This window comes from Lutra lutra, chromosome 8 (assembly GCF_902655055.1).
Source record: "Lutra lutra chromosome 8, mLutLut1.2, whole genome shotgun sequence".
NCBI lineage: Eukaryota > Metazoa > Chordata > Mammalia > Carnivora > Mustelidae > Lutra > Lutra lutra.
The window spans coordinates 113,300,233-113,320,929 of record NC_062285.1 but is presented as its reverse complement, the minus strand read 5'-3'; the positions used below and the strand labels follow the sequence as shown (position 1 = coordinate 113,320,929).

Sequence of the window (20,697 nt, the reverse complement as noted above, 5' to 3'; positions counted from 1 at the left end):
TGTTGTGGGATCAGAGGATCCTGGAGCTGAAAAGAACTTTAGAAACAATCTGGACAAACTATTTTTTAAAAAAATAGAGGTGCCTGGGTGGCTCAGTTGGTTAAGCGACTGCCTTCAGCTCAGGTCATGATCCTAGAGTCCAGGGATGGAGTCCTGCATCAGGCTCCCAGCACCATGGGAAGTCTACTTCTCCCCCTGACCTTTTCCTCTCTCATGCTCTCTCTCACCCTATCAAATAAATAAATAAAATCTTTAAAAAAAGAAAGAAAAAAAAAAAAACCGAGGGATGCCTGTGTGGCCCAAAGCCTCTGCCTTTGGCTCAGGTCGTGATCCTAGGGTTCTGGGATCCAGTCCTGCATCGGCCTCCTTACTCAGCGGGCAGCCTGCTTTTCCTTCTTCCTTCCACCCCCCCTGCTTGTGCTCTCTCCCCTCTCGCTGACAAATAAATAAAACCTTTAAAAAGTTAATAAATAAGGAAACAGACCCAGGAATGGTGAATCCCAGCTCCGGGCCCTGTTACCAGCGCAGTGCCTTCTGTGACAGTAGTTTTCAGACTGGCTCCTACAGCTCACACAGCCATTCAGCCTTCATTTGTGTCTCTGGATTTCCAACTAAGACTTGATGTGGAAAAAAGAATCAGCTGAAAAAATGTTGGAAGTCACTGCTATAAACCAACACGTGTAGGGTATCATTTGAGAATCATTCGTTTGCAGTGTTTTAGGGTACTTACTGAAAGTACAGCTGTCAGGGCTCCCACTGCAGAAATACGGAGTCTCAGCTTATGAAGATGGGGTGTTTCCAGCTAGCGTCCTGGGTGGTAGGGATCTGCATGTAAGTGTCAGAACTGCTTAGGCAATCATACCTCAAATGTGGGGGTTTTTTCGTTTGGGGCTGGGGGGAACAGAAAAAAAACAAAACAAAATTGTGTTCTAATCCTTAGCCTAAACTCATTCATCTAATTCAGTGACGTGAGTGACTTCTGAGTTCCACAGATACAGAGAATCACGGCCTCTCTCTAAAGTACCATGGGGCAACTCCATAATGATACTTTGTCAATTCAAATCTTCTAGAATAATTCAGTAATGCCCTGACTCAGGGAGGTTACATAGAACAAGAGGGATTTGCTTTATACGCATAACCTTGGTACATTCTGTTTGAGAGAAACAAAGTAGGTTGCCTACCTTTCTTACCTTGTGTGCCCAGTAATCTCTTTGACTGAAATCCTTTCTTTGCAGTCTCTACCAGTTCCTCCTCTGTATTAAGTGTCAGCTGGTATTGTGCCCAGAGACCTGAAGTCTGTTTGCTTGGGGTGATTCTCATGTCACAGAAGTACATGATTTATGACCTTACTGTCATTTTGTTGTTGTTGTTCTTTTAATTTCTTCTTGGACACTTTGTGCTGCCCCTACAGTCCCCATGGTTTTCATTTGAAATCTCTCTGGCATGTTTGTTCAGCATAATAGTTTCATTTATTTATAGAACATTTTGCTTTGTTTCTAAAAAATGTTGTAAGACTTGTTTTAAATGGCAAACTCAGACGTACCTAAGGAAAGGGTCAAGGATCTGGGAAGAGATGAAACAAACTTTAAAATTTGTGGTCTGTGGGACAATGAGGCTGCAGATTTAAAGGTTGTGTTACAGAAGGAGGCATCCAATTATTGAAATAGTTCAAATTGGTTTTTCCTTTTGTTCTTTGTACTGATGCCTTCATTTGTAATCATAGTTTTCTTTCATTTGGGGGAATTTAATTAAAGGTGACTATGTTACTTTTTAAAAACCTTTTTGTTTTAAATATCTATTGAGTAATTATTTTTCTTCCTCAAAATGTTTAAGGCAGGTTGCTATCCCAGCCCAATTTTATAAAGGTGAAATTACTCTGTCTTTTCCAGGTCAGTCTACAAATCAGAACAGAATTAAAACTCAGGAATTCATGGTTTTCCTGGTCTTTTGATAGGCACTTATTTTAACACATGACTCTTAGAGTTTAACATAATGGGAGATATAAAAATACCTCAAATAAGTTTCACTTGGGACAGTTTTGAATAATTTCTGATTTTTATTCTTCTTCAAGTACAATATTTTTCAAATAGAATTACCACAGCATTAAAATGAAGTTTTGGAGTCTCAGTGTTTCCATTTCTAGATGAATTCTGAGCTTTTCTAAGTATAGCTTCTCTTTAAAAGCAGAAATCTCAGGGGCACCTGGGTGGCTCAGTTGGATAAGGGGCTGTCTTTGGCTCAGGTCATGATCCCAGGACCCGTGTCAGGCTCCCTGCCCAGTAGGGAGTCTGCTTCTCCCTCTGCCTCTCCTCCTTGCTTATACTCTCTCTCTCTGTCTCTGTCTCTCTCTCTCAAATAAATAAATAAAATTTTTAAAAAATCTTTTAGTAAAAAAATAAAAATAAAATAAAAGCAGAAAGGTCAGAGGCACCTGGGTGGCTCAGTCAGTTAAGCCTCTGACACTGGATTTCATCTCAGGTCATGATCTCATGGTCATGAGAGCGAGTCCTTACAGCTGGCTCCGCCCTCCACAGATTGATTCTCTCCCCCTCTCTCCCTTACCCCACTTCCATGCTCTTTCTCTCTCTCTATCTCTCTCAATATATCTTTAAAAAAAAAAAAGATAAAATAAAAGCAGAGATCTCTTGGAGTGCCTGGGTGGCTCATTTGGTTAAGCATTCAACTCTTGATTTCAACTCAGGTCATGATCTCAGTCTTGAGATTGAGCCCTGAGTCAGGCTCCGAGCTGAGCATAGAGCCTGCTTAAGGTTCCCTCTTTCTCCCTTCCCTCAGCCCTTCCCCCACACTTGTGCCCGCATTCATTCTCTCTCTCTCTCTCTCTCAAAAATAAACTAAATAAAAGCAGAGGTTTCTCACAGTTTTTTGGGGTTGGGTTTCCCTTTTCTCTTTTGGACCTTTGAAGAATAATGGTTTGACAGTTGGATAGTTTTTAAAGTTTATTTTTATTAGTTGGCTACACTTAGCATTTTATCTTCTCCTGCAATTAGTAGAACTTTCCTTTTATATTTGAAAGTAAATTTTGAACTTGTAGTGTTCAAAGAAAGGATAGAAGTGTATCGGAAATAATATTTGTAAAAACTGACAAATGTCCTGTTATATTACCAGATGTGGGAGTCTTAATTTTTTTTTTTAAGATTTTATTTATTTATTCGACAGAGATCACAAGTAGGCAGAGAAACAGGCAGAGAGAGAGGAAGAAGCAGGCTCCCTGCTGAGCAGAAAGCTCGATGCAGGGCTCGATGCGGGGCTCGATCCCGGGACCCTGGGATCATGACATGAGCTGAAGGCAGAGGCTTTAAACCACTGAGCCACCCAGGTGCCCGGGAGTCTTAAGTTTGAAGAAGAAAGTCATTCTTCCTTCATAGGATGAATCACTTAGGTACTATGGCTCCTGCTCCTTGACTTTTTAAAGCAGTGGTTATTGTGTGAGTATCTAGGAACCATGCAAAGCATTTTATTTGGATTCTGTCCTTTAATCATTACAAACCTAGGAGGTAATTATTTTTCCCCCTGGTTTATTGATTAGGAAGCTGAGACCTAGTGATAAGTAACCTGACCGTCCTTACCTGGAAATAGGAAACTGAGTGGAGAAGTTCACACCCATAGCTACCAGTCTTTGGAACACACGAACCTAGCTCATAATTTACAATGTCTTAATTTAAGATTTAAATGTCATCTGCAGTTTAAGAATTATCATTGTAGGAATTTTATTTCCTAGGTAGTAGTCATCTTATGATTAAGAAGTGATCATATTGTAGATGTTCTTTTAATCTGTTTTTTAATATTTTATTATTATTTCTGGAGGGAGATGAGTCCTTTAACTATTTAGGTATTTTTCACTGAGAAAAGACTCAGAAAAGTCTTGTAAAATTGTCATTTAAATTCTTTTTTTTTTTTTTAAAGATTTTATTTATTTATTTGACAGAGAGATCACAAGTAGATGGAGAGGCAGAGAGAGAGAGAGAGAGAGAGAGGGAAGCAGGCTCCCTGCTGAGCAGAGAGCCCGATGCGGGACTCGATCCCAGGACCCTGAGATCATGACCTGAGCCGAAGGCAGCGGCTTAACCCGCTGAGCCACCCAGGCGCCCCTGTCATTTTAATTCTTTTTTTAAATCTCTGCGTTATCAAAAAACAAACACCTTTGAGAACTAAAGACAGTTGTCTTGTTGCGTTGCATTGTTAATATCAACAGAGGATGACTTATAAGGAAAACTAAAAAAGCAAAAAGCTTTTTCCTGCGTAATTTCTGAAAACCAGCATTACACTAAGCGGCTATACATGAGTGAGTGGGATATTTAAATATAAGCATAGATACTCTTCCCCTCTCGCCCCCCAAAGCAGTGATTCTTAAGCTTATCTGGGTCTGATGAGACTCTGGAAACTGTGGACTCTTTCCTCAGAGACGTTCACTTAGGCACAACGTCTTATGTACAGTACCAAGGGAATCAGGAGTTACTGCTACTGTATTTTGATTCTTCCCTTGCACTGAGGAGAAACAACTGAGACAAGGAAGGGTCTCGGCAAAGGTGTCCAAGAAGCCACTGCCTGCATGAGATTTAGAGACCTCAATGACATTTGAACCATGAGATCCAAAGATTTTAGATTAGTGATCTAGAGAAGGCATTAAGTGTTCTCACTTTGAGTTTTTTTCTTCTGAGTCCAAATACCTTTAGGACCTGGTATGTAGCCAGTATCTGTTTGGTGTCAAAGACTTTTTCTTGGCTGAGTTTTCAGCATTTCTGCATGCTTTTCCCTTATGTGTTTGGTTTTGTTTTTGTGCTTCCCAGTGTCACCGAGTATGATCAATCCTAAAGATACCCAATGGGGCCCATCTAGTAGAATGAGCCCAGCATAAAGTGACTTGTTCTTGCAGTTTTATGCATTTTACAATCTAGCATAGTATTGACATCTTCATACGCCAAACCACAAAAGCTCATTGGGATAATTTGGCTTTTGGCAAAATTCACCATCAATTCACTTCCCTTTTGTTTTTTGTTTTTTGACCTGAACTTATTTTACCAGAATGGATTTGTTTTTAAAATGTATAGTTTTGATTACTCATCCATTTAACCGTCCCAATAGGCTACTTCCCTCAAATCTAAACCTCATTTCTGGTTTTTTGGCTTCTAGTCTCTAGATAAATATTTAATTCATGTTCAGCACTTTTCTAGTGGTCTTCTAAACTGTTCCTGGCCTCTGTTCTATCCTTGGTCTAGTCCATACCTTCCAGACCAGTCTTTCTGAATTTACTGTCCTGATCCCTCTGTGTTCAGTATAGCACCACTACTTCCAGGATAAAGGTAGATCAGACTACATTTTTAGTAATTATCTAGTTCACTCCCTTTATTTTACAGACAAGTGGTAAAAGTTCGTCAGAGAGGAAATGAGGCAGAAGTGACTTGGTGGGGTTTGGTGGTAGAACATGTCCTACTGAACTTCACTGCCTCCCATTTGGCCTCCTTAGCCCAACATTTAAGTCCTTCTCTAATGTGGTTTTATTGACATATTTCCTGTCTCTTACGTTCCGGAACCTGATATTTCTGCCCATGGTCTGTGCGTTCCCATGTCTTTGTCTTTGCATATGACCCCTTCTCCATCTAGAATGTCCCACTCTCATGCATTTAATATAAACTCATCTTTGTGTACATACCATGCTTAAGCACCAGGTGTTTTAAATGAGTTTTTAGTTCTTATTTAGTCTTTATAAATTCACTGGCTAGATTTTGTTATGATTCCCATATTATACATGTTGAAATTAAAGCAGATTAAGTAACTTGCCAAGATCTGAGTTAACATGCAGAAGGGCCTGGATCTAACAGTGTGTCCCCAGAACCTGTGCCATGACTCCTCCATCAAACTAACTGAAAGGAACATCTTCTAAATCCAAAGGCTCCCTCCCTCTACAGACTTTCTGTAATGATCAATATATATCAAAGAAGCTGAATTGATCACAGAGTTATCTGTGCTCTCTGAGGGCTCTTCTACCAAGCACTTAGAAAGTCATACAATAATTCATGAAGCAACCATAAAAATCTACAGCTTGACTTCTTAAGTTCTTTTCCAAATGTAACTGGAAAGGAACCAATGTCAGCCAAGAGAGTAATGAAAGGAGACTGCTCTGTAGAGGACAGTGCTGAGCCAGGCACGGAGGACCAGGTTTGTATCCTCCCTCCATCGGGAACTCCTGATGTCTGCTACCAGTTAGCCCCTCTGTGCCTCCATGTCTTCATCTATAAAATAGGCTTAATAGTATATATCTCATGAGATTGTAACAAAGACTGTATATATGAAAACTTGTTTTAAATTGCAGAGCATTTTTCAAAAATAGTATTTTCATCCCATTGGAAATTAAAATCTTAATAAATCAGTTAAAGGCAGAAATTATTATTATATACTGCCCCCCAAGTGTAAGGTATGGAGATTTCAGTGTGTTTCAGTAAGCTGACTTCTTTCAACTGATGGTATTTTTAAAGATTTTATTTATTTATTTGACAGATTGAGAGAGAGAGAGATCACAAGTAGGCAGAGAGGCAGGTAGGGCGGTGGGGAGGGGAGCAGGCTTCCTGCTGAGCAGAGAGCCCAACACGGGGCTCAATCCCAGGACCCTGAGCTGAAGGCAGAAGCCCAATCCCCCCTGAGCCACCCAGGTACCCCTCAACTGATTTTTATATATAAATTACTAATAAAATGGAGTTGGCCATATATCCCTTACATTTTTTTCTGCTCACTAGGTTTATGTATGCTCAGGTCCTTAGCTTTCTGAATACTAAATCTGTCAATTTTATATAGGTAGATAGATATAATGTAAATTCTTAAGGAGGGGCTAGATTGTCAAGCAGGTGATGTTCAGAACACCTGCCACTTCTTGTCACATTTCTCCATCTGAAATGGCTTTAGTTTACACGGTTGGTTCATGACATAATAAAATGTTGCTGCTCAGTTTAATTCCAGTGTTTCTACCCACTGAAGTGTCAGCTGTGTCTTTGCCAGGAGGGCTTACATAAAATGACTGGGTCATTTTGCTTTTCAAAGATGAGCATGAAGATCCAAAGACAAAGAAATTTTAGAAGCCTGGTGGGAAATTTGAGAGGAAGAAAGTACCCAGGACAAACGAGCAGAGAGCAGGCAAAATATGTAGTAGAACAGTAGTGGCAAGGGAGGCTCTCCTGTCAGAGATTTGAGTTCTAGTCCATACTTTACAAGCAGTAACTGTGGTCTGGTTAGTTACTTGACCTCTTTGAGCATCAAATTCCTTGTCTGTTCGATAGAGATAATATGTCACAGGGATTGGAAGATTGGATGTGATCATGCAACATAAGCCCTTGTTGAACACAGTACCTGGCATATATTGAGAAAATATTAGGTTTGAGCCTCAGATGAGTGTGAGGTGGTACCATTAGAGGGAGAATGGTCGTAAGCACAGAAGGATCAGTTACTACCTTGGCTTCCTTCTGACTCACTTGGGCCTTTGCCTATATTCCTTTCTCACCAAATTTTTCTCAGATTCTAGAAGCTATTGGCATGGCCAGGAAGAAGCCTACAGATTGTGTTATGGGAGACTTGTCAGAGGTGACCTTGTCCAGTGAGCATGAGCTAGATCTAGTTTAATATGGGGAAGAGCAAAGATTTCAGAGAAAGTATGAAGGGGAAAATCTGCAAAAGTAAGGTAGACTTATTGAAGACGTAATAGTACAAAATCATTTTTAACACCATATTTTGTCTTAAGATCAATGGTCTAAATCAGTTGTTGGCTATATGTAGCTGGAAATTTGCATTTGTGGTGGTATGAGAGAGCTGGTGCTGTATGTGGGAGAGGAGATAAGGGAACCTAGCACTCTGTGACATGCCAGGATCTGTACCTGGGAAGTCAGTTGCCTGTATATCCCTTAATACAGCATATGGATTGTCTATGATGTGTTTAGCACATGAAGTTATCTCAGTTTGTAAATTGGCTATTTGACATGGGTACTTTCATCTTCCATTTTATAGATGAGACAAAGAAACCAAAGTACAGAATTTATCCTGATTTTGATCATCGTATGACTGTTGTGTATGAGATATATAAGGTATTAAGGGATAATGGGATATCAAATTACCAAATAAATTCCAAATGGTTCAGGGAAAAAAGTTCTTTGTTCTGTACTTACTACAAAAGAATTTGTGAGTTTTCTCAAAATAGAAACAAATTAAGAAAAATTAAAACAACAACAACAAAACCCCAAAGTACAGAATTTAGATTTGGTTCCAGGTCAGGTGTTTGTTCAACACATGCCACAGTGACTGATGAAAACATGTTAGATATTTTTTAAAAGTCTTTAAAAGAAGCTAGGTAGACATTTGAGACATTTCTAATGTTCAGGCCTATATAAGCAAATTACGTTATCTCACAGAACTGAATCTCTACAAATTATTTAAGTTAGAAAGCATTTGCATTTTATGAGTAGTAGTGTTCTTTTGAGGTTTCACTGACATTTTTTTCTAGGATCAAGTTCTCAAACTTGAATCAGAATCACCTGGAGGACTTAAGTAAGATTCAGTAGGGCTGATGTGGCCTGAGAGTTTGCATTTTTAGTGGTTCCCTGGTGATATAGCACTTTGAGAACTGCTGACCAAAAAAACCAAAACAAAACATTGTATTACTGATTCTTTGATGAAACAGTAGAACATTCCTGGAAGGGAATTCTAAGACCACAGATAGAAACTGAAATTTAGATGTTTCCAAAACTCACTGGATTATACTTATTACTGAATTTGGAGACTGAAAGACTTGTATTATTACTGTATTTTTGGAGAGTGCTTTTGGTTACAAAAGAAAATCAAGAAAAGGTAAATATTGAAATGCAGTGATAACTTAAAAATAATATAATAGGTTTGTATGTATTTTTCTCCCACTAAAAACAATATTAATTGCTATGTATGAATTTTCTCATGGATTTTTTTCCTTTTTTTTCTTCCCCTTCTTTTCTTGTCTCTGTAGGTGGCAAATCTTCCAAAAGACTATAAGATAGCTCTCAACTATGTCCCCGGGATGGATGTTTTGGTGAGTAAAATGTACATTTCTGAGTTCCTTTTTAGTAGCTGATTAAAGGGATGGGATCATTCTATTGAGACATGGAATTATCACCCATTTAGAAGTTAGCTAATGCTCAGTATTTGAAGAAAGTATCCTTGGAATTCAGCTTGCATGGTTTTTATTTTTGTTTTATCCTCAAGTAACTGCTAAACTTTACTTATGGGTAAGCTTTTCAGTACATGTTGTCTTAGACCTGTTACTTCTAAAGTAAATAAGATCATCTTCCTTAGAGCTAGCCACAGATTTCTCTTTCCTGTAGCTTCCTCCTAAAAGCTTGAGTGTGAAATTAGGCAAATTCTTTGCATATTCTGCGAAGATCCTTTATAAGTCTTTTTCCTGTTTAATTTGAGACCACCATGTATTAGTCAATAGATTTTGAGAAATTTACAATATAAATAGGAGGTTATGATTATAAATATGCTTTTATTACTGCAGCTAAGAAATTGTAATTATTTTTCTGGTTACAAATTACCAGAATTCATACATGAAGAAATCTTGCAAGCATAGAGATGCCTACATACTCACCATGTAGCTTGTTAAACCTTACTATGGCACAGTATTTGCTTCAAATCTATTTTCTAGTGAGACATTATAAATATAACTAAAGACCCTTGTATTGCCTCTTTCTTGTCTCCACGAATCCCCACTTTGTTCTTATACACAATTCGACTATTAGGAACAAGTCTTCTGAGCTGGAATTTTTATCCCACAGCATGTTTTCACGGCTTGGCGTAAGGATAGCGTCCTCTGGGGTTGTGCTAGGGCAACAACACGAAGTAGACCCACCTGCTCTTTTCCATTTACTGCAAATCTGTACTCATACAGAAGTTACTGTATTTTTGCACGATTTCATACTTAATAGAATTATACCATATTTACCACTTTGCAACTTCTGTTTTGCAACACACGTTTGACAGGCGCTGATCCATGCTGATTCATTTTAACTGCTGTGTTGTGTTCCTTGAGTTAAACTTAAAATCATTTGGGTGACTCTGCAGGTAGACCTCTTTCCATGACTTATGGAATACTTACTACAGACCCACTTGGTGCAAGCTATCTTAGGCTTTGCATGCTTTTTGTGGATTAGCCAGTGAATCCATTGTTACCTGTTGAATTATGTTAAGCCCATGGCTAAGTGCTTATGCTTAAAAAGTCTTTCAAAGACAGACTCTAAGGCTGTCATTTCAAGAGAATGTCAAAAGCCTATTTCTTTTCCGTAAGAAAGTAAGCATTTAAGTTAGCATGAGCTATCTAAAGTTCCTTAGAACGTGTCTCTTCATGCTGAACCAGATAGCCTCAAGTCTAGGTCAGTGTCTGTCCCGTTGAATTAGGGGGTGTTCTCTGGAGATAGAAATGTAAAATCATAGCAGACTGGAAGTTAATTAATCTAATCATTCAGTTACTCAGGGAACAAGCACAGCATTTGTTTAGGATAAAAAGAGGAGTCAGCACCTTACCAGATACTTTAAGAAACAAACACATCACCTACCTTTGTGTGCAAAGTGAGGGGGATGAAAGGGGCCTTTTTATAATGTGATTTTTTTTTTTTGAATTTTCAAAATGATTTCACATATTTATCTCCTTGGATGTTTAGTAAAACCCTTCCAGGAAGGCAAGATAGCCACCATAATCTGTATGATTTCTGTTTTACAAATGACACACTGAGATTTGCAAGAATATTTCACTGAAGGTTATACAACTAAAAAGTGACACTCTTAAAAAAGAAACTTAAGGGTGGGAGGTTGAGTGAGCCTGGTGGTGGGTATTACGGAGGGTATATATTGAATGGAGTGCTGGGTGTGGTGCATAAACAATGAATGCTGGAACACTGAAAAGAAATTTAAAAAATACATTAAAAAAAGAAACTTCAGGTCATCTGACATTTAACCTTGGGTTACAGTATATGAGTATCTAAATAATTACAATAGCAAGGGCAAGGGAAGGTATTCTTTTCTTTTTTTTTTTAATCTTTTATTATTATTTTTCTTAATAATTTATTTGAGAGAGGCAGAGGGAGTGAGAAAGGGAAAGCAGTCTGAGCAGGGAGCCTGGTGTGAGACTCGATCCCAGAACCCTGAGATCATGACCTAAACTGAAGGCAGACACTTAACTGACTCAGCCACCCAGGCGCCCAAAGGGAAGGTGTTCTAAGTGAAACATTTAAGTAATAAAGATGTACTCTGCCCTGACTGGAGAAGCATTTAGTTGTGTGATTGCCAAACTGACTCAAAGAAATCATGCAGCTCTTAATGTTAAACTGAAAATAACAAAATAGATTATTTTGTGCTGGTATAATCATAGATTATGCTAAATCACAGTTTTCAGTATGGGCTGGTGGTAGCAAGAGCCAAACTTGTAAAAATAAAGCTGATTCATTGCCACATTTTTTTTCGTGTTTCTGTAATTGAGAAAAGTCCACTATTATTTGATCTTGGCATACTGTCCTGGCACAACTGGAGAAACTTTGTTCTTGGCTACCATAATTGGCAAGAAAAATAAGCCCATGCAGAAGGCTTTGGGCAGAAACTGGTCCTAGGCTTTGTTTTACCTTTATTTTAAAAACGTGAGTTTCTGCCAAGACCAGAGGAGTTTCCCAGTGGAGAGGCCAGTGATGATTTGTCAGGGGTCAGAGTCCCAGATGCCTTATCTTTTGTTTCTAAACAATAGAGGGCAGAGTAGGAATCAGAATGGATACCAGAAAGATTTTCTGGGGCCAAAGCAATAAAATTCTGCCTGAGGCACCCGGCAGAAGGCTCTAGAATAGAATACAGTTCATTGTCATGCTTTTGCTTTAAAATCTGCTAAATACTCCTGAATATTTAGGGAGCTACTTTTCTAAGAAACCTCCTAGAAAATTACCTAGCGGATTCTCACAGATAGCAGGGTGTGACCAACCAGTTGGTGTTTAAATCTGATGATAATTACCAATTCTATTTTAAACTCTTGAAACTATAATATTGCCAGACCGTTAGGATTTTAAGTCACTAACCATAAAAATCCTAACTTAAAATCCTAAACATTTCTGATCCTTCCACTCACCACTAATGTTACCACAGAAAGACCAGAAACTGTGTTGCTGAATTTGTGTCACACATCTGTAGTCATTCAATGTTTATAAAATACGATAAACTATGACTTGCTTATAGTATTTGAGTTAAGAAAAAAGTACCAGTTTTAGTTATAGATTCATCAGTTTTAACTTTTTATTCAGAAATAATTTCAAATATACAGCAAAGTTATAAGCATATTCTAAGAACACTCACAAACTGTAATCCATATTCATCTGTTTTTAACATTTTGCCTCATTTGCTTTACTAAATGCTTGCTTTCTGTGCTCAGGTGTGTGTTATTTTTCTAAACTCATTGAATCACTTGTATACTTAATGGCTGTTTATCCCTAAATACTTAAGTGTGTATTTCCTAAGTAAAGGATTTTCTCTTACATAACCACAGTATGGTTGTCAGTTTCAATAAATTTAGCAATAAGAAAAATGTTTAAATCTATTGGCTGTATTTCAGTTTTATCAAAATTTCCTTTTTTTTTTTAAGTATTTCTTTCCCCCAGTACAAGATCCAATATAGGATAATGATTTCCTTTTTTGACGTTATGTGTGATAGACAGAATAATGGCTCCCCAAAGATGTCCCAGGCTGTGAATATATATTTTACATGGTAAGAGGGATTTTGCAGATGTAATGAAGGATTTGGGAGATGGGAAGTTTATCTGGGATTATCCAGATGGGTGTGGTCTAATCTCATGAGTCCTTATAAGAAGGAAGCAAGAGTGTGAGAGCCAGAGAGAATGATTAAAAAATGTTGAACTGTTAACTTTGAAAATGGGGTTGTTATGCCCCAATAACGGGTCCGTGATTAAAGGAGCGAGACTGATGTAAAGCAAAGGTCAAGCAAAGCTTTATTTCACGCCAAGCATCAAGAATCTAACCGAACGTTCGAGGACGCACCTCTTACAAGAGAGGGCAACCCTTCTCTGTTTCACAGACTAGCTTTTAAGGGCAAAGGCCATGGGGTCGGGCCTGGCCATGCACAGGTGACCAATGAGATTGTAACACACACGGGAAACTCCACAGTGATGCTAGGTGACCAATTGAATTACAATTTACCCAGTAGACATTTGAACCAGCCTATTACACCTTGATTAGCATTGGCGCCAAAAAGGCTCCCAAAGGGCGGGGGCCCATACTCCTTGGTAGCTAGGGAGATAGTATGCATCCCTCCACTGATCGATGTCTCCACCTGGCTTGACCTACCCTTGTATCTGGGCTTTGTTACCTAGAGCTGTTTTTCCTGGACTTGTTTTTAAGTGAATCCCCTGGGGGACGGGGAGCAGGGACAGTTTAAGGGTTAAACAACAAGGTTTTTGTTTAACTTCAATGAAAACCTCTTGCTAAAATATAAAAATATAAAATAGGTCCTTACAGGGTAAGGGGCCACTGGCCAAGGGATGCAGGTAGTCTCCAGAAGCTGGAAAAGGCAGGGCTCCTGGGTGGCCCAGTTGATTAAGTGTCTCCATTTAGCTCAGGTATGATCCCAGGGTTCTAGGATTGAGCCAGAGCTCCCTGGTTAGTGGGGAGTCTGCTTCTCCCTCTTCTTCTGCCCGTCCCCTAGCCTATACTCTTTTACTCTCCCTCTATCTCAGATAAATAAACAAAATCTTAAAATAGAAGCTGGAAAAGGCAAGGAAAGGAATTCTCTTGTAGAGCCCGTAAAAGAAACCCAGACTGCATGAACAACCTTGATTTGAGCCTAGTAAGACCTGTGTTAGATTTCTGACCTCAGGAACAGTAAAATAATAAATTTGTGCTGTTTTAAACCCACTAAGCTTGTGTAAGCTAATATCTCCTGTCTCTTTACTCTGCTTTAAAAGCTCCTCAGCCTTTCTTTTGTCTCTATGACATTAAAATTTAAAGTAACACAACCGTCCCCTTTAAGTAATATGTGTTTCTTTGAAACATTTGATTGATGTTCCTTAATGATTATATTCAGATTATGCATTTGAAGCCATGATGCTACATAAGTGATGAAACGTCTTTAGGTTATCACACCCAGAGGCACACAGTGTCCATCTTCCCCTCAAGGTGCTTAAACAGATCCCCTGGTGAAGATATTCCATTAGTTCTATGTATTTACTCATTAGCAACGCATGAGCAATATTTGAGGGAGATGTTTTAAGACCATGCACAGTTCCTCATCAAAGTTTTTCCCCAAAATTTAGCATGTATTGATGATTCTTACCTAAACCATGTCAGTTTTTAATTATTTTTATTTATTTTTTATTTTTTTTAAGATTTTATTTATTTGATAGAGATCACAAGTAGGCAGAGAGGCAGGCAGAGAGCAAGGGGGAGGCAGACTCCCTGCTGAGCAGATAGCCCAATGCGGGGCTCGATCCCAGGACCCTGGGATCATGACCTGAGCCGAAGGCAGAGGCTTTAACCCACTGAGCCACCCAGGTGCCCAGTTTTCAATTGTTTTTAAAGGCAAGGTTAAACAAAGAAGTCATTGGGAATATGTAACCTCATTCTAACCATAATCCTCCAGGCCACCTTTTCCCCTCAGCCGCCTGCCCCAGGTGTGCAGGATTCCAAGTCTCTGGTCTTCCTGCCTTCTTTTGCTGGGCTCTGCTGCCTCTGGGCTCTTCCTATCACCCTTGCCATTCCAGGACTTCTCATTTGAGGTTTTGACTCTTCTTGAGTAGACACAACTGATTAAACAAGCAAACACACACCTAATTGTTTTGCCCTTCCCTCTTTCTATGCTTTGAATGCCAGAGTTCTTAGGAAACAGAAAAAAGGAACTTCTGAAACCAGGCCTCTGAGACCCACATTGTGTGGCACCTTTCCAAACCCTCTTCCAGCCCCACGTCCTCATAGGTTCCCATTGTGTGGCAAACCCTCTACCAGCCCCATGCACGTCCTCACGGGTTCCCTGTGGCCCCTGTTCCTCTGCACGTGGTGGGACCTTTGATTCCAGTAACTCCAGACTCTTGGTTTCATTTTCATTTCTGTAAGGCAGCCTTCCTTTTCCTCCTTGATGAAGCCAAATCCTCCGGTTGGAAACTCCCTTTGTGAGCGTCTTCAAAGGAACAGTTTCCCGTTTATTTGTGGATTTACTTAATTGATAACCTTTGGCTTAGACCTGTAAACTTCATGAGGACAGGGATTGTCTATGTTTGCTCTGTTTTTATAGCATCAGTGCCTAATGACTGATAGGCACCTAATGAATAACTTGCTGAGAGAAAGTGAAGAAAGAAGGAGAAAAGTTCTCACGTAATCTCTTGTTATTCCCCTAAGGCACAAATTTGACCTGGATGGAGTCCACAGGATTATTGTGAGATGAGTGCCTATAACGCCTCACACAATACCTGCAACTCAACATTATTGCCCTTCTTTTTTTAGATACATGTACATTTTATTAAAAATCATATGCATACGGTATTATGCAATTTTTAGGAATCAGGGTTTCCTTGAGGCTCCTATTAAACTACTTTCATTGAGGGCACCTGCATGGCTCAGTGGGTTAAGGCCTTGCCTTTGGCTCAGGTCATGATCTCAGGGTCCTGGGATCAAGTCCCGCCTCGGGCTCTCTGCTCAGCTGGGAGCCTGCTTCCCCCCATCCCCCATTGCCTCTCTGCCTGCTTGTGATCTCTCTCTGTCAAATAAATAGATAAAATCTTTTAAAAAAATAAAAACTAAACTACTTTCATGGCATCATTTCCATATTCAAGGACTTTCTCATTGTTCCAGCAACTAAAGGCTGACCTCCCAATTCCTGAATCTGATGTTCATGACTCTTACTAATCTTGCCTCATCTTATTATCTTTTATTTCCCAACATAAACCTGCCACCCCAGGAAGATGCATCCCTTTCTCCTAAAATTACCGTGCTTATTCTCAACTCCAGGACTTCGCTCAGTGCTACTTTACTTCGCCACGAATGCCCTTTCCTCTTCATCCACTCATTCCGGTTCTACTGCACAGTCATGCAGTATCTTGCCCCTGAAAGCAGCCTCATGATCCTCTTCATCTGAGGCCAGGAGGAGATCCCCCTTTCTCCCCAGGGCCATTTCCTACTGTTCGAGACCCAGCTCTCTTCTCTGGAAAAACTGGCATTACCCCTGCTCTGCTTGACTCGGGGAGACACGGTGGTCAGTAACACCAACATGATATCTGGTCTGTGGACCCTACCTTTTAGCTCATCATCTCTGAATTTTTATAGAATTTGTCCATTTTGGATACCTATTCATTTTGAGTACCTGATCGTATATGGCTTACAGGGCTGTTTAAAAAATTGTATGTGTTATGTATTTGTCTCAACGTGTTGTGAGAAATAAGATTGGAAAGCCCAAGATATAGGATATATACATTTGTTAGATGCTACCATTATTTTGTCATGCTTTCTCTTTTTACTATTTTATTTAGGGATTTATTTAGGAAAGATTAGGGGTCAAATCTTTCACTCCTCTGTATTTCTTTGCCATTCAAGGAGGTAGGTGTTACTCAAAAAACTGCTCACCAATAAACATTTAACTATTGTCAAAATATGTCCCAATTTCCACATGTTAAAGGAGTCCATCTTACTTGTTTAGAGTTCTTTGGTTCTCACTAACAGTAATGAATTGAAACTTAAAGAAGGAAAGCAAAGGGGCGCCTGGGTGGCTCAGTGAGTTAAGCCTCTGCCTTTGGCTCAGGGCATGATCTCAGGGTCCTGGGATCGAGTCCCGCATCGGGCTCTCTGCTTGGCAGGGAGCCTGCTTCCTCCTCTCTCTCTCTGCCTGCCTCACTGCCTACTTGTGATTTCGCTCTGTCAAATAAATAAATAAAATCATAAAAAAAAATTTAAAAAAAGGAAAGCAAAAAAAAAAAAAAATATTCTAGTTATAAGGATTCTGAAGAACAGCATTCTGGTAAAAGGGCAAGGATGTGGCCAGGCTTCATGAAGGGATTCCAGCCAGGACTGGAAAACTACCGGGTTTCCCTTTTCCTCTCTCTGAGTCTCTGCATCTCTGCCTTATGCTGTTCTGTCTGTGCAGAATTTCTTTGTGTTCCAGTCACCTGGTGAAATGTAGCTACCCCAGACTCCCAACTTTATGTATTTGCAGTTGTGGTGCTGCTCAGAGACGGCTTAGTATCTGTTGCCTACTGGCTTGGGGGAGGGACTTTTTGATTGATCCAGCTGGCTGAGGATCTACCATTATCCAGTCAAGCCATTGGGCAAGTTTCCTAGTTGTTGGTAGGGATCCTGAGGCTCAACCCCTAGGATTAGAAGTACTTCCTATAGAAACAGATTAAATCCTCCAGGTAGATACTGTACTTACCTACTTTTACTTCCTATATAAAAAGAAAGTATTTTTTTTAATTAATAGGTATAAAATGTTAAATGAATAAAATATAACATTAAATACTATTTTTAAGTAGCTCTTTTGTGTACTCAAACTACAGGACCCATCTTAATTAGTGATTATACGAAGACACTCTTCAGAATAGCTAGACCATTACTGTCTGGTAGAAACATAATGGAAGCCATATGTGTAAACTTAAAAATTGTTAAGTGGCCACATTAAAAAAAAAAGTAGAGGGGCGCCTGGGTGGCTCAGTGGGTTAAGCCTCTGCCTTCAGCTCAGGTCATGATCTCAGGGTCCTGGGATCGAGCCCCGCATCAGGCTCTCTGCTCATCAGGGAGCCTGCTTCCCCCTCTCTCTCTGCCTGCCTCTCTGCCTACTTGTGATCTCTCTATCAAATAAAAAAATAAAATCTTTAAAAAAAAAAAAAGTAGAAAGGAACAAGGGAATAAGTAAAATAGTTTTTATTATAATATATCCAAAATAACATTTTACCTTCTCAAAATAAATTAATGGAATATTTTTAAATTTTTCATATTCAAAATCCACTGTGTATTTCACACCTATAGCACACTTAAGTGCAGATATTAAATTTTCATCAAAAATATTTACTCCATGTTTAGATTTTCATAAAATTTACAATTGAAAGTGCAGATTCATATACCTGAGTTTTTCCAAATATACTTAAAAGTTTTCCAGGCCTGGGGCAGCTGGTGTGGCTCAGTCAGTTCAGCATCTGACTCTTGATTTGGGCTCCGGTGGTGATCTCAGAGTTTGAGATCGAGCCCCACATGGAGCGGCTCCATGCCCAGCACAGAATCTGCTTGAGATGCTCTCTCTCCCCTCCCTCTACCCGTCCCCCAGCTTGCATGTGCTCTCTAAATAAATAAATAAAATCTTAAAAAAAAAAAAAAAACCTCAAAAACACACTTCCTCCAGTCACTGAATTGTATTGATTTTTTACTTTAAACAAGTTAAGTAAAATTAAAATTTTAGTGCTTCAATCAGCCGAGCTACAGTTTGAGTGGTAAGTAGCCGCAGAGGCTAATAACCCCCTGTATTGGCTAGTACAGATTAGACAGACCCCTGTATTTTATGGAGAAACATGAAGCTCTGAATAGATTAAGTGACTTGACTAAAAACCACAGTGTGTTAATAGTTGGGACTAGACAGTGAGCTTCTCGTTCATCATTTCTGCCCCTACCTGGCCATGCCATTCCTTCGTCACTGTGCCATTTTGGGTGAGGATCAGAGACCATTTATAGGCCTGCCCTGGGAAATAACACGTATTTATAGTGTTTGGACTGATTACCAGCTTAATCAGATTGAGGTTTCTACATCACTTTAATCCAAGCAAGAACATGAGAGTCAGATGCCTGAAAAGAATACCGAAGACCCAAATGAATTGTTTAGGCAGAAGACCAAAATAAATCATGACAAAACCCAGCTCCTCCAAAAGGTAGTTAAGATTTTAGAGATTCCATACCAGCATTGGGAGCACACAGTTTTGCAAACTGCTTTTATAGAAATGTTTGAAGTTTGCCTGCCATGGAATGTTTGAGAGTAGCAGGGGAGTGTGTTCTCCAGCCCTAAGGGTAAATACTAGAAGGAGAATAAAGAAAGTCCACTAAAGACGATTGGCATTTGCTGTCTGGGTGTGACAGTTGGCTCAGAGAAATTTATTTTCATCAGTAGGACTCTGAATTCATTGAACTGACGCAGAAAGAGCCATTTCCATTCCCCAAAGCTCTCTTAGTTGAGTCGAAGGACCAGTATGCGTGGTCCAGATGCGAGACCGTAAGACTCATGGTCACCTTTGTGGAAAGCAAATACCGCAGCTGTACGTGCTTTATACCACTGATGAAAGAACTAGGTGAGTCCTGGCATTCTCATGTTTCTGTTTTACATTTATTGTACAACCTTGAACAAACCACTTCACGGCTCTAGGTCTTGGTTTTCCCATTTCTGAAATTGGTGGGACTGGAGCAGGTGGTCTTCAGCATTCCTTCCAGATCTAAACTCTTGTAATTCTCAATGGCATGGCTCTATATTCTTTGGATCTCTCAGCCTGGAGGTCAATGCCGGAAGCACAAGAGGAAAGAAAGGAATGCTTTGTGCCTTGGGCATTCATACCTCTAATTCTGACCAGATTGAGGTTTCACACACACACACATTAAAGCAAAGAAAACTAAAACAATCTACCTGGGCAGTAAGGCTGGTAATCAGATTAGATGGATTAGAAGAAAGGGTGCACGCTGTGGATATTCCTCAGAGGACTCACGGTTTATGAGTCAGGGCTTTTTTCCCTAAGAATCACTAATGGAGTCATTATCCCAGCTCCTTTGTAGGGAACTCTCACAATGTAGATACCTGCGTTAGGACCACTAAGGAAGGCCACAGGTCTGTCTATACTGAGAGCTACCAAATGGAGAGTAGCGCCAAGTATGCGTGAAGAAATGTTATAGTATGTTTTGTCCAGTGAAAGCTAACGGTGCCTGCTCTTAGATACTCCCTGTGCATCTAAGACTGATGCAGAATAATGTGTCAACTTCTTTTAGCTTATAAACCAGAACAATTTCTTGAAAGGACGAGGGGATGGAGAAGAAAAAGGCATGCCAGACTGAGCAAGTCCCCCAGGACGTTTGTAAAGCACCCAGTTTCATCCAGGGTCTTGAATGTATCAGTTCTGGGACTGCAGAGGTGTTATATCACATATCATATAGTATCTATTTTATATGCTCATATAGGACCCACTTTAAATTTATGTGTGGTTTTAGAATGTGCATAGATATTTTCATTATTGTTCTTTGGAAGCAGTCTATTCCTAGTTATGTTTAGAATGCTTTTAAGTATAGTAGTTTTTATACCTTTTATTTCATCATTTAGTTAAATCATTAACTTGGTCATGGTACTTTAAAATCCCTTAGGAAGTTTACAGCTTTTTTTTTTTTTTTTAAGATTTTATTTATTTATTTGACAGAGAAAGATGCAGCAAGAGAGGGAACACAAGCAGGGGAACGGGAGAGAGAGAGAAGCAGGCTTTCTGCCAAGCAGGGAGCCCGATAGGGGGCTCGATCCTAGAACCCCAGGATCATGACCTGAGCCGAAGGCAGATGCCTAACCATCTGAGCCACCCAGGAGCCCCAGGAAGTTTTCATCTTTTGAACAAATCTTCAGTGGTGATGGCATGGTAGCAGGTCAAGAATTACTGATGAATTGATTCAGTTAGTATTTTAGAATGATGC

General features: G+C 39.6%; 1 protein-coding gene across 3 annotated transcripts in view; it reads left to right on the top strand.

Moving 5' to 3' along the window:
* The window catches only part of KITLG (KIT ligand), an 87,231-nt gene that overhangs the window by 38,594 nt on the left and 27,940 nt on the right, over positions 1-20,697 (top strand). For all 3 annotated transcript variants that reach the window (XM_047740253.1, XM_047740250.1, XM_047740251.1), the window contains exon 3: positions 8,999-9,061. In XM_047740253.1, coding sequence (XP_047596209.1) covers positions 8,999-9,061 — 63 coding nt within the window. The remainder of the gene's footprint in view (positions 1-8,998; positions 9,062-20,697) is intronic.